The 14561-nt window shown below is 43.5% G+C and overlaps 1 protein-coding gene across 2 annotated transcripts; it reads right to left on the bottom strand.

Annotated features, from left to right (window-relative positions):
* Window positions 1–1789: 1789 nt before the first annotated feature.
* On the bottom strand, window positions 1790–14154 carry LOC113090025 (atlastin-2-like). Of its 2 annotated transcripts, XM_026256141.1 has the most exons (14): window positions 14027–14154; window positions 11641–11867; window positions 9726–9860; window positions 8804–8908; window positions 8682–8732; window positions 6226–6282; window positions 6045–6137; window positions 5825–5963; window positions 5560–5687; window positions 5428–5484; window positions 3923–3994; window positions 3420–3851; window positions 2582–2596; window positions 1790–2510 (listed from the first exon to the last, which is right to left on the bottom strand). In XM_026256141.1, the coding sequence occupies exons 1-14, from the start codon at window positions 14097–14099 to the stop codon at window positions 2403–2405; spliced, it is 1692 nt and encodes a 563-aa protein (XP_026111926.1). In that variant the 5' UTR covers window positions 14100–14154; the 3' UTR covers window positions 1790–2402. The 2 variants fall into 2 exon arrangements, with proteins under 2 accessions (XP_026111926.1, XP_026111927.1); XM_026256142.1 differs by lacking the exon at window positions 2582–2596 and having other exon boundaries at window positions 14027–14153.
* Between the last annotated feature and the right edge of the window lie 407 nt (window positions 14155–14561).

Here is a 14561-nt window from a genome sequence, read left to right as displayed (position 1 = left end):
GCGAATCATTTGAATCAGTTTGGGAGTTCGGAGCGGGATCGCGAATCATTTGAATCAATTTGGGAGTTCGGAGCGGGATCGCGAATCATTTGAATCAGTTTGGGAGTTCGGAGCGGGATCGCGAATCATTTGAATCAGTTTGGGAGTTCGGAGCGGGATCGCGAATCATTTGAATCAATTTGGGAGTTCATAGCGGGTTCACGAATCATTTGAGTCAGTTTGGAGATCGCGAATCATTTGAATCAGTTTGGGAGTTCGGAGCGGGATCGCGAATCATTTGAATCAGTTTGGGAGTTCGGAGCGGGATCGCGAATCATTTGAATAATTTGGGAGTTCGGAGCGGGATCGCGAATCATTTGAATCAGTTTGGGAGTTCGGAGCGGGATCGCGAATCATTTGAATCAGTTTGGGAGTTCGGAGCGGGATCGCGAATCATTTGAATCAGTTTGGGAGTTCGGAGCGGGATCGCGAATCATTTGAATCAATTTGGGAGTTCGGAGCGGGATCGCGAATCATTTGAATCAGTTTGGGAGTTCGGAGCGGGATCGCGAATCATTTGAATCAGTTTGGGAGTTCGGAGCGGGATCGCGAATCATTTGAATCAATTTGGGAGTTCATAGCGGGTTCACGAATCATTTGAGTCAGTTTGGAGATCGCGAATCATTTGAATCAGTTTGGGAGTTCGGAGCGGGATCGCGAATCATTTGAATCAGTTTGGGAGTTCGGAGCGGGATCGCGAATCATTTGAATAATTTGGGAGTTCGGAGCGGGATCGCGAATCATTTGAATCAGTTTGGGAGTTCGGAGCGGGATCGCGAATCATTTGAATCAGTTTGGGAGTTCGGAGCGGGATCGCGAATCATTTGAATCAGTTTGGGAGTTCGGAGCGGGATCGCGAATCATTTGAATCAATTCGAGAGTTCGTAGCGGGTTCGCGAATCATTTGAGTCAGTTTGGGAGTTTGAATGCAGTAATGCAGTAGCTCTTTCTAAGGGTATTTTTTCAAAATCCTTTTGCACATTTTATTTATGTTCAGTAGTTCTTTCTAGTGCAAGCAAATCCACAAACTAATAAAAGGATTTATTCATTAAGGTGGCCTGTTGACTACTGTATATAAAACCCCTTCAGTTGTTGTTACCTCAGGGGATGAGGGGAGTCATCCAAAAAAAAAGGCTATAATAGAGTACCGGCACCTCTTTTGGGCCACTTAAAGCACTGAATACTTGAAAAATAAACGTCTTGTGTCAAACAGAAGACATTAATATTTCATACTGTATGAACCCAGAGAGTCAGGAGAATGATACAACTATTATACTGAATATCCTTACATTAAATCATAAAACCATACATACACAATCTCACCTGTCTGATGGTCTTAATTTAGCTTCATAAAACCTGCTGAAACCAAGAGAAAAATCCCTGAAGAGAAAGAAAACAACATGAGATCTGAAGTCTGGTTATATCAGAAGTCAATCCACATGAAGTGAGTTTATGATTGTAAAAGACATGGCTCAGAAAAATCAGCTAAACCTGAAGGAAAAGCAGGATTTGAGAAATACTGAGGACTGCAAGCAACATTAATGCCATGACTTTAAGAGTTTAACACTTTCTGCTCGGATTTAAGAGCGTTCAGTAAAACACTCCAGTGAAATGTGAATAAGGACTCTAAGAAACCCTGGGTTTATATCGTCTCGGTCCAAACTGATCTCATGCTGTTGTTCAGCTCTCAAGAGATTAAAGACATGATGCAGTTCTGAAGAACACTTCAGGAACAACTCACACATCAACATCCAGCGATTCATTTTAATCAACAGATTGAAAAATAAATAAATATAATTATGAGTGGAAAAAGAATTAAACATTCTGGAATGATGAAGCTCAAGGCAGAAGACATGAATGAAGATGGTATAAAACTAAGTGTGTGTGTGAGAGAGAGAGTGAGTGAGTGATGCACGAGTGTGTGCATGAGTATGTCTGTGTGCGTGTGTGTGTGTGTGTGTTTCTCTCCAGCACGGACACGTATCACAGCATCCTTCCTGCAGATGAAGATGAAGCTTGTTTTCTCCTGCTACAGAGGAAGTGTGTGGAAGCGAGTCACATGTTCATCACACACACACACACACACACACACACACACACACACACACACACACACACACACCACGCCCGTCAGTGAGCAGCTGTCTGTTCTGGAAACACAGTCCGGACGGAGGGAATGATGAAGCACAGGAAGTTCGTCTGTGCAGCAGAGAGATGGTGGTGTCACTGGTACAGTTCAGCGTTCTCAACCAGGTCCTGTAGTGGATGGTGACCCGCTCAGAGCGTCCGAACGCTTCACCGTGAACACCGATGAGAGAGAGGACACCCGGTGAAGCCCCAGAATCCTCGGCGGTGGCGTGAGGCTAGTTCCTCTTCTTGAGGTTGTTGTTGGAGGACAGTCTCTGTCTCGGTCTCTTCACGGCGCTCCGCGTCACTCTGCACCACACCACCTCCAACAGTTTGGAGAACACCTGAAACCAGAGACGTGTGTTAGCGTCACACACACTCGTGATGACAGGAAGAGGTCAGAGGTCATTCTCACCGTCCGCGGCGTCCTCTGTGAGCATGAAGTGAGAAGAGAGCGAGACGTTACTGACACACTGAACTACACATCTGTCTGCCATCAGTTACTCACCCTCACGTCATGAACACAAGAAGAGATGCAGAGGAATGTAAGAACAGAACACACACACACACACACGAGCTACTGAAGAACATCAAATCTGCAGTCAATATATGAGACTGAACGAGATTCTTCAGGAATTCTACAGAATGAAGGTTTAGGATCTGAGCTGGGAGCCCAAATCATCATCACTGAACACGTGAATTCAAAAGAAACAACAACTGTGAGAACAGTGTGTGTGTGTGTGTGAGAGTGTGTGTGTGTGTGTGTGTGTGTGTGTGTGTGAGAGAGTGTGTGTGAGTGAGTGAGTGTGTGTGTGTGTGTGTGTGTGTGTGAGAGAGAGTGTGTGTGAGTGAGTGAGTGAGTGTGTGTGTGTGTGTGTGTGAGTGAGAGTGTGTGTGTGTGTGTGTGTGTGTGTGTGTGAGTGAGAGTGTGTGTGTGATTGTGTGTGTGTGTGTGTGTGTGATTGTGTGTGTGAGTGTGTGTGTGTGTGTGTGTGATTGTGTGTGTGAGTGTGTGTGTGTGTGTGTGTGAGTGAGTGAGTGTGAGTGAGTGAGTGAGTGAGTGAGTGTGTGTGTGTGTGTGTGTGTGTGTGTGTGTGTGAGAGTGAGTGAGTGTGTGAGTGAGTGTGTGTGTGTGTGTGAGAGTGAGTGAGTGTGTGAGTGAGTGTGTGAGTGAGTGTGTGTGTGTGTGTGTGTGTGAGTGAGAGTGTGTGTGTGTGTGTGTGTGTGTGTGTGTGTGTGAGGTGAACACACACCTGCTCCCACAGGGTCAGTGTCATCCGGTCGATGAAGCAGCCCAGCTCTCTCAACTCTCCCGAGTATCTGACGTAGATCCAGACGCAGAGCGAGAGCAGCACCAGACCCATCAGCAGGTCACACAGCACCGCCACAGAGCTCACGCCCAGGAAGCCCGTCAGCACCGACGACACGTACATCAGCAGCATCAGGAGGAACAGCGTGGCGGGTGTGCGTGCGGCGAGGAACATGTTCTTCCCGTGGTTGTGTTTGAGGAAGCTGGCGTAGGCCTCGTCGATCTCCTGCTCCAGCTGCTCCTGATAGCGGCGGCACAACTCCTCACCTCCCATCTTCTTCACACCGCAGAACTGACGCACGCAGCTCTGCTTCAGCTCCTCGTGACTGCGCTCCAGATCCACCGGAGACATGTAGGGTCTGTCTCCACCGCACACCTGCAGACGGAGAACACGCGTGTGTCACGGGACAGAGATCATGTGACCAGGTGATCAGCTGAGAGACGTACCTGCTCCATGCTCCTGGTGTACAAGTCTTTAGCTCCTGATACAGCGGCCAGGTTATTAGCTTCAGCCGTCGCCTGCAGCACACACACACACACACACACACACACACACACACAATTATATTCCTTCTTAGAGAAAAAGGATTTCCAGTCAGGATTTAGACCGTATCATAGTACTGAGACTGCCCTCCTACAAATGATCTGCTCTTATCATCTGATCGTGGGTGTATCTCTCTATTAGTTTTATTGGATCTTAGTGCTGCGTTTGACACAATTGACCACAACATTCTTTTGCATAGTCTTGAACACTTTGTTGGCATCAGTGGAAGTGCATTAGCATGGTTTAAATCGCACTTATATGACCGCCATCAGTTCGTAGCAGTGAATGAAGATGTATCATATCGATCACAAGTGCAGTATGGAGTACCTCAAGGCTCAGTACTAGGGCCGCTACTCTTCACGCTTTGTGTTACCCTTGCTTAAAACAGCAGCAGGTGAATACAGTACATACACTTTTTTTGTTGTTGTTGTTTACTCCATGTAGTTCTGAGAGCTGAGGTGCTTATTTAGATTTTCTCAGATGCATCAAAGTAAGTGCACAAAGGCTCTCTCAAACACACACCAACATGCTTTTATGCTCCATATAAATGCCAGAAACAGTTTTTTTTTTTGCACAGGCCTATCTAAAGGGTTAATGGTGCCACCTGGTGATCAACTGTAAAAATGACAAATTTGATCTCAAATTTGAAAACCACCATTAAGAATGCATGATTATATGCAATCAAAAAATTTTATTATAATGGAAGTCAATGATGCAAAAACAGCCACATGCCATAAATGGGAAACAATTAAATTTGATGCTGCACAAAAACCAACAATGCATCAAAGCCAGTGTTGTTAATAATATTTTACATGTCCAAAACTGTGATAAGTTAAAAAAAAATTCCAGTCCACAATCACTTTATATATTGAAAATAAATAATTTTTTGTGTTTTTTCCCCCAAATCAGTGACATCATTCATGAACTTGGCAATTAAAAAAAAAAAGATCTGATAGATATTTACAGCAGTTTAATTTAGTGGATGTTTTCATCCCGAACATAACGAAAGGGTAGTGAATTTGAACGATACACAAGGGTTAACTAAACTGTAATAAATCAAGAAGGATGTTGAATAAATTGAATTCAAACTGCTACAACTACTAATGTTGTGTTTGTCAATTTTTTTCTGGATTGTTTCATGATTTAGTACAAAAATGCATGAAACTTCGAAGAATGAAAATGTAACAATTTCTTAGAATTGTTTGGCAAACAAAGAGCTGAACAATAGACGTTTACGGTTTAAATAACGACATGGACTTAAACTTTTGTGATCTTGTGAGATATTCTTTCAAAATAAAGTACTGTATTAAGACGCAAATAGATCATAACTTCTTCAGGTTACACTGCACATAACCCATGCACGTGAGAGACTCATCTTTTCTACGAGATGTGAAGATCATGTCTGTACCTGTAACATGGACTTGGGATGTGGCAGTTCTTCACCCTGATAGATCTTCATGTAGGCCTGCGACGGAGAAGCACACGCTCAATCCCAGCATGCATCTGAACCACAGAGACCAGATGGAGAAGTGTGTCTTACTCTGAAATACTGCAGCAGATCTCCACACGTGACTTTAGAGCCGCTGATCTCCTTCTCCACCAGATTCTCAGGAGCCAGGAGCAGCGGCACCAGATTCACCAGCTCCCTCTTGAACTCATCATCGATGTCTGCACACACACACACACACACACACATATATACACACACACACACACACACACACACACCAGACACACACACACATAAATACACACAGAGTGTTTGCTGGAGCTTGTGTTCTCTGGTCATCGGCGGGGACTCTCACCCTGTAAGCGGCCGTCGAAGTGTGGGTTGATGGCCACCTTGAGGCCGGGGTGAGGCAGCAGGAAGCAGCTGATCTTGGAGAAGCAGGAGTTGATGTGCTTCCTGACGTTCTGCAGCTCTTCATGTTGATTCTGTTTGACCTGAGATCACAGCATAGTTCAGCTCATATGATCCGTGATAAGAGCAGGAGAAACCAGATTCCTGCATGTCACATGACCCACCTGCAGCCTCTTCTCCAGGAACTGATTTCCTCCGTCCAGACCGAAAGCGTGTTCGTACGGGTAACTCCAGTCTCGAACGAGAAACATCAGCGACTGCAGACCGACAAACACACACGTCACTGATGTCTCTCTCTCTCTCTCACACACACACACACACACACACACACACACTCTCACACACCTGGAAGGGTTTGAGGTAGATCTCCTCCATGGCGAGTCGGCCGTACTCTGTGAAGAGCTGAAGCAGCAGAAGCACACATTATAATCCAGAGCGTATCTCAACACCTCGCTCTTTCTCTAATGCAGTGACACGACAACATCTGATGCTGAAGATCTAGAGCTGATAATGTGAAGAACATCTAATCTTTCTAGAAGTAAACAGATGTGACAGAAAGCATCACAGTTTTCCTGCAGATACACACAAACTGCATTTAAGATTTTAGACTGACTTTACAAGACTTTACTCAGTCAAATGTAAAAGTTAACTTTAAAACAAAATATAAAAATAAATAAATAAAGATAAACTAAAATTGTAAAAATAAAAAACTAAATTAAAAACAAACCTAGAACTAATTTTAGCCTTTTAATTCCCTTTTTTTTATTTTAAATGTACTGAAAAGCATTCATCTGCTTACAAAATCTTCACTTGTCACAGTTTCTGAAAGCTGTCACTCAAACAGCAGAACACACAGTTCTCTGTGTAACACACACACACACACACACACACACACACACACCTAACAGGAATTACAGTTTTTTCTAAATGTTTACAGTTTTTGACACTATGGCTCCCACAAAACAAACACTACTTGCAAAATCTTGCAAATGCAAACTCTTCTTTGGAAACTATTTAACTCTTCTAAAAATGGCATTTTTGTTCATAGTAACTCTACACAAACATACAATGATTAGCCACATACATGCTGAAGTACTTCAGAATTAACTCATTTAGCACACTTACCCCCCCCCCCCCCCCGATCTACTGTATATGGATCATTTGTCTTTTCATGCAGTCGACAGATGAATAACATGAGGCAGTGATGGAGCCTAGAGAATATCCCTAAAATACAAGATATGGGGCAAACGCCCATTAGAGACTGTGTCTCGTATCTCTCGTATCTCTTGTGCCTCGTATTTACATCACACGAGCTGTAGGCTAAGTGCAATATCACACGAGTGCTAATGTGATACTCATCTTATACAACAGTTCATCAAGAACTTCATATTGTGGTATTTAGACACACTGTTGTCTGTTTTGCTCACTTTTGCCAACCAAAATATACAGACAAATCTGAACGGTTCATCTCAGAGCAACACACAGCGGCATTGCATTTCATTTCTTAATCCAAGTTTTGAAAAAATTGGGAGAACTATTCGGCTTGTTGAACCACTGGCCATCATCGCAGCGCAGCACCGACGACCGGTGTGTGACATCATCATCAGACGACCGGTGTGTGACATCATCATCAGACGACCGGTGTGTGACATCATCATCAGACGACCGGTGTGTGACATCATCATCAGACGACCGGTGTGTGACATCATCATCAGACGACCGGTGTGTGACATCATCATCAGACGACCGGTGTGTGACATCATCATCAGCATCAGACCAATCAGTGTGCAGTGCTTTGATGTCACACACCGGTCGTCTGATGATGAAGTTGAAGCAGCCTAATGATTCAGTGAACCGTTCATAATGAGTAAATGACTCGATGACTTAATCAACACACTACCAACACCTACTGGCAGATTTAGTTTAGTATTTAGAGTATCATTTCATTAAAGAAATAATTTCATAATTTACAGTAATAATAATGAAATTAAGAAAATAAATTCTTAAAGTGATAGTTCATCCAACCAAAAATCACAATTCTCTCATCATTTACTCACGTGCTCCAAAAGAGTATATGTAATCAATTACATCAAACTAAATATTTCTATCTTTTGTGATCTCTGTTTGATGCTCTGCACAACAATCACTTTAAATTATCTTTTCAGAGTAATTTCTCCAAATATGAGGTGCAATTAATTAATTAATCACAACATCATGTAATTAGATTTTTTTTTTTAAAGTAATCGCTTACCAGCCCTAATATATACAATTAAATTTTACACACACAGACACACAAAAGACATGTATACAGAAACACACACACACACACACATATAGTTTATTCAGTGTGTGTGTGTTTGTCACTGAATGTGCATATAACCCAAGTCAGAAAGTCAGCTTTATTTATAAACCAATTTAATATAGATACCACGTAAACAGAAATGCACGGGGGTAAAAATTATTTAATCGAAACTGAGTTTTGATTACTAAGTGAACAAAAGCTGTATTAGTGTTTTCTCACATAAACACTGTGTGTAAGTGTGGCTTTAAATGGCAGTGTTTCCCAAATTAAACAAAAGAGCTGTTCATTCTGAATGATGTGTGTGATGTAGAAAGTTTGTTTTACTATATCAAACTGAGATAATGTTATGGCAAAGATGTTTGCATTTGAGATGTGTTAGTGATATTTTAAATGCATTTCGCAAGAGATGGGGAATTTAGCATTTTGTGTGTAATTCTTGGAAAAGAGGCGAAGGTTTGAAAATGTGAGCAGTTATTCTGCTTTGAGCAGCGCGTCTCACCTGAAGATGCTGCAGGTCGTCTTCTTGAATGTTTTGGGACAGGTTATACACCTGCACATGAGAACAGGAGCGTCAGGACACTGCGTGCTCTCTCAGCGAAGCACACGTGATGCGTGTCGTACCTGTACAGAGCTGATCATGGTGCTCAGAGCAAACAGTGTGGCACAGTCTCTGATGGTGGACTGACTGTCAAACACTCCCTGTGTGTCCAGGAGCAGCACGGCCACCTGTGCACACACACACACACACACACACACACACACACACACACGGAGTGGCTCCAGTCACAGAATGAGTGGAAATCACATCAACACTGAAGTGACGTGACCGTCTGACACAGGAACACTACAGTGTAGTGTATCAGTCTGTGACCAGGGAGAGATTCACTTCAACACCTGAACACTTCCCAGAGACATACTGTACATCTTCTGTGTCCAACACTCAGCAGAAGTGAGAAAACACGTGTTTATTACAGCTGGAATCTGGATATTGGTCTTACAAAAACAGATGGGTTTTTTTTCTGGTTACAGATGAAAAAGAAAAAAAGAAAATGAAAAAAAATGGAAACATATCTATTGGAAAATGTGTGTATATGTATATATATATATATATATATATATATATATATAAACAATTATATATAATTTTTTTTATTTTTTTAAATAAGTAGAGCAAGGTAAAAAATAAAAAATATTTTTATTTTTAGAAAGTAAAATAATAAAATGCAATTAAAAAGTACATAAATAGAATACAAATATAAAAAATAAGAATACAAAATAATAAAAACAATACAAAATAAAAAATTATATAAATAAATCTATAAATGAGTTAAAAAATATAAACAAATTATAAAAATATTAATGCAACAAATAAAAAAGAAATGTGCAGAATGAACATAAATATCAAAATAAAAACACAAACACAGATACTGTATTGTGTGTGTGTATGTGATGTGTGTGTGTGTGTGTGTGTGTATGTGATGTGTGTGGGTGTGTGTGTGATGTGTGATGTGTGTGATGTGTGTGTGTGTGTGTGTGTGTTTACCCTGCTGCCGTCTGGTTTCTCCACCACGAACACATGACTCCAGGCCTGGATCCCGGTGGTCTCTCGCTCACAGCCCCCCCGCCAGGTGAAGCCGGTCAGCGGCTCGTCATCCCCCCCCAGCCACGCGTCTGACCCCTTAAGGTTAAGTATGATTTAAAGTGATTAATAATAATAAAATAATTCAAGAATGCATTAAACGGTTTAACAGTGTCAGTAATATAGGGCTGTGCAATTAACCAAAATATGGTTTCAGCCTCCAATAATTCCAGAAACACAAAAATAGAGATAAAACTTATTTAAAACTGCTCATGACTGTGTGCTTGATATTAATCAAACAACTAGAGACAAAGTCACTCACTGCTCTTCACAGCGCCCTTCACAATGCACACTTCCTAATTCTTCCTAGTTCGGATTATGGAGTGTGAATCATTTGAACCAGTGCAGGAGTTCGGAGCGGCTTCGCGGATCATCTGAATCAATTTGAGAATTCGGAGCGGGTTCACGAATCATGTGAGTCAGCTCGGGAGTTCGGTGTGGGATCATGAATCATTTGAATCAGTTCGGGAGTTCAAAGCAGGTTCGCGAATCATTTGAGTCAGTTTGGGAGTTCGGATCGGGTTCGTGAATCATTGAGTCAGTTTGGGGATCGCGAATCATTTGAATCAATTCGGAGGTTCGTAGCGTGTTCGCGAATCATTTGAGTCAGTTCGGGAGTTCAAAGCGGATTTGCGAATCATTTGAGTCAGTTTGAGGAACGCAAATCATTTGAATCAGTTCGGGAGTTCGTAGCGGGTTCGCGAATCATTTGAGTCAGTTCGGGAGTTCAAAGCGGATTTGCGAATCATTTGAGTCAGTTTGAGGAACGCAAATCATTTGAATCAGTTCGAGAGTTCGTAGCGGGTTCGCGAATCATTTGAGTCAGTTTGGGGATCGCGAATCATTTGAATCAGTTCGAGAGTTCGTAGCGGGTTCGCGAATCATTTGAGTCAGTTTGGGGATCGCGAATCATTTGAGTCAGTTCGGGAGTTCGGATCGGGTTCGCGAATCATTTGAGTCAGTTTGGGGATCGCGAATCATTTGAGTCAGTTCGGGAGTTCGTAGCGGGTTCGCGAATCATTTGAATCAGTTCGGGAGTTTGAATGCAGTAATGCAGTAGCTCTTTCTAAGGGTATTTTTTCAAAATCCTTTTGCACATTTTATTAATGTTCAGTAGTTCTTTCTAGCTCAAGCAAATCCACAAACTAATAAAAGGATTTATTATTAAGGTGGCCTGTTAACTGCTGTATAAAAAAACCCTCAATATAGTTGTTGTTACCTCAGGGGATGAGGGAAGTCATCAATAAAAAAAAAAAATTTTTTTTTTGGCTATAATAGAGTACCGGCACCTCTTTTGGGACACTTAAAGCACTGGTAATAAATGAAGTTTAATCCTTACAGTGAAGATAATGCTGTTGTATATCTCTAAATTAATTTTTCATTCAAAGTTTTGGTCATACGGCCCACTTATAATCATTAAATAGGCAAATCATGATAACAATACTGACCAAAATAATAAAAAAAATTGTCATAATCGAGTATCCCTACAGTAAATAAGCCTATAATGTCACACAAGATTTCTATTTCAAATAAAATAAAATAAAACTCATCACAGTTTCTATAAAAATATTGTGCAGCACAACATTGATAATAACCAGAAATGTTTCTTGAGCAGTAAATCATCATATTATTCTGATTTCTGAAGATCATGTGACACTGAAGACTGGAGGAATGATGCTGAAAATACAGCGGAGCATCACAGAAATCCATTACACTTTAACACAGATTCACACAGAGAACAGATGTTTACATTAGAATAATATTTCACTGTTTAACTGTATTTCTGCTCAGAGAAACGCAGCTGTGGTGTGGTTCTGACCTGGCTGTACATGTATCTGAGCAGGAAGTCCAGCAGGAAGGACTTGCCCTTGCGGAAGGCTCCAGCTACAGACAGCACCACGGCGTGGAGATCCTTCACTCGCTCCTGCAGCAGCATCCTCTCCAGCGCCTCGTCGTCCAGAGAGAACCGGTGCTGCTCCTCGTCAGAGAGGACGATCTGCAGCGCTCCAGACACGTCCAGCTGCGGGTCAGAGGTCAGCTCCACCCCTGAGACACACACATCCACTCGTTAACCCCTTCCAGACACGTCCAGCCACGGGTCAGAGGTCAGCTCCGCCCCTGAGACACACACATCCACTCATTAACCCCTTCCAGCCGCGGGTCAGAGGTCAGATCCGCCCCTGAGACACACACATCCACTCGTTAACCCCTTCCAGACACGTCCAGCCACGGGTCAGAGGTCAGCTCCGCCCCTGAGACACACACATCTGCTCATTAACCCCTTCCAGCCGCGGGTCAGAGGTCAGATCCGCCCCTGAGACACACACATTCACTCGTTAACCCCTTCCAGACACGTCCAGCCACGGGTCAGAGGTCAGCTCCGCCCCTGAGACACACACATCTGCTCATTAACCCCTTCCAGCCGCGGGTCAGAGGTCAGATCCGCCCCTGAGACACACACATCCACTCGTTAACCCCTTCCAGACACGTCCAGCCACGGGTCAGAGGTCAGCTCCGCCCCTGAGACACACACATCTGCTCATTAACCCCTTCCAGCCGCGGGTCAGAGGTCAGATCCGCCCCTGAGACACACACATTCACTCGTTAACCCCTTCCAGACACGTCCAGCCGCGGGTCAGAGGTCAGCTCATCCCCTGAGACACACACATCTGCTCATTAACCCCTTCCAGACATGTCCTGACACAGGTCAGAGGTCAGCTCCGCCCCTGAGACACACACATTCACTCGTTAACCCCTTCCAGACACGTCCAGCCGCGGGTCAGAGGTCACCTCCGCCCCTGAGACACACACATCCACTCGTTAACCCCTTCCAGACACGTCCAGCCGCGGGTCAGAGGTCAGCTCCACCCCGAGACACACACATCCACTAGTTAACCCCTTCCAGACATGTCCAGCCGCGGGTCAGAGGTCAGCTCCACCCCGAGACACACACATCCACTAGTTAACCCCTTCCAGACCAGACTAACACCAGCGGACAACAGGCTAAACCGGTTCTGAACTAGTCCCAGGAGTCTGATATAAAGCTGGTTTTCAGTGTGTGTGAGCAGAAGCTGATGATTACTGTACTCACACCCCGGTGAAACCACTGTACTATAGTAAATAATACTTCACTATAGCTCAGTCACCGGATCAGTGCGTTTGTCCTCAAAACAGAGCAAGAACGCCGTGACCCACATCGGCTCGTCTAAAGTTACCCACAAACCCCAGCGACAGACGCAAACCAGGCCAAACCAGTTTAACCTCAAAAACAGACTCTGACACAGAAAACACAACACAGCCGTCACAGACTACGATAATAACAACATCCTCAGACAGACTCCAGATAGAGACAGAAATCTTCTGCATTCATGTCTTCGGACTCATTTCAATTCACCAAGCAAACGATCAGACGCATCCTTTTACAAGAAAACTAAATGTGCATTCAGTACAGAGGTGTGATTTCAGATGTTTGCAAAATAAAAACGCAGTATTTTTAGAGTAAAGACAATGTAACATTTAATTATTCTTCTCGCTTTCACTTTAGTTAGTCTTAGTAATTTTGCTGCTTTATAAAAGTTATTTTTAAAAATGTTGCTAAAGACAAAATGCATAATAGTTTAGTGGGAACAAGCCATACGGTTGTCATTTTTGGCCCATTATAATAATAAAATAATAAAATAATTTTCACACCAGAAGGTTTTTCAAACAGAAGCACCCATCCCTCACAAGAGAAAAGTGTTGAGAGCAAAGCAGCAGCACTCACATCTCACCCACAGAACCACAGTTACCCAGAATCCTCCTCTGCTGACGACTCTAGACAACTGAGAGAGAGTTTCTCAGGACAACACGGACCCAAACTAACTCTACACTAGCTGAGATCATTCACACACACACACACACACACACACACACACACACACACACACACACACACACACAGACAGACAGACTGACAGAAATCATCTGCAGCATCGGTTCTCAGGTTCTCAGGTGATTTCACTGATTCCTCTCATCGACGCTTGAATCTCATTCGGCGCGCTTTTAAAACTGATTTTTAGTGGTGTTTAATTCATTCCGATGCTGAGTGTGAATTAATTCTATTATTATTCATTTTACCGCAGCATAATCGCCGGTCTGCACGCGACTCCCGCCAAACGGCAAGAACGCGCCGCGTCGTTAATGCGATCCAATCGCGCCGCGTTTACCTTCGTGACGGCGGCTGTCGGTGCAGTTCTGTCCGGTGTGATGCCGGTGCTTTAAGCTGCTCTCCTCCGCCATGTTGACCCCCGTTCAAAATAATCGCTCGCGCGGCGCCTGAAGACACTCCTCCTGCGCGCTCCTTAATCGCAGCCTCGCGCCGAGCAGCGCGTCCGCGTGTGCGTGTGCGCGCATATACATCAGTTCTGAAGAGCACTGATTAACAACTGATGAAGGAGAATTACTGACGTGAATAATTCATGAGGTCGAGAATAATGAGCTGCTAATGCTCTTATGAGTATATAATCGACACAGTCCTCATGCACTCCACTCTGTGTGTGTGTGTGTGTGTGTGTGTGTGTGTGTGTGAGAGAAGAGTATGAGAGAGAGAGAGAGAGAGTGTGTGTGTGTGTGTGTGTGTGTGTGAGAGAGAAGAGTATGAGAGAGAGAGAGAGAGAGTGTGTGTGTGTGAGAGTGAGTGCGTGTGAGTGTGTGTGTGTGAGTATGTGTGTGTGTGTGTGTGTGTTCAGGACACTCAGCGGT

This window comes from Carassius auratus, unplaced genomic scaffold (genome assembly GCF_003368295.1).
Source record: "Carassius auratus strain Wakin unplaced genomic scaffold, ASM336829v1 scaf_tig00051820, whole genome shotgun sequence".
NCBI classification, from domain to species: Eukaryota; Metazoa; Chordata; class Actinopteri; order Cypriniformes; family Cyprinidae; genus Carassius; species Carassius auratus.
This window is presented reverse-complemented; position numbering and strand designations above follow the sequence as displayed.

What these genes read in the sequence shown, in the direction of transcription:
- LOC113090025 (XM_026256141.1), bottom strand. Translation starts at nt 14,099, where the DNA reads ATGGCGGAGGAGAGCAGCTTAAAGCACCGGCATCACACCGGACAGAAC. An exon ending in CCATGATCAGCTCTGTACAG is followed by an intron (nt 8,733 to 8,803) that starts GTACGACACGCA and finishes TCTCATGTGCAG; the next exon opens with GTGTATAACCTGTCCCAAAA. An exon ending in ACGACCTGCAGCATCTTCAG is followed by an intron (nt 6,283 to 8,681) that starts GTGAGACGCGCT and finishes CTGCTGCTTCAG; the next exon opens with CTCTTCACAGAGTACGGCCG.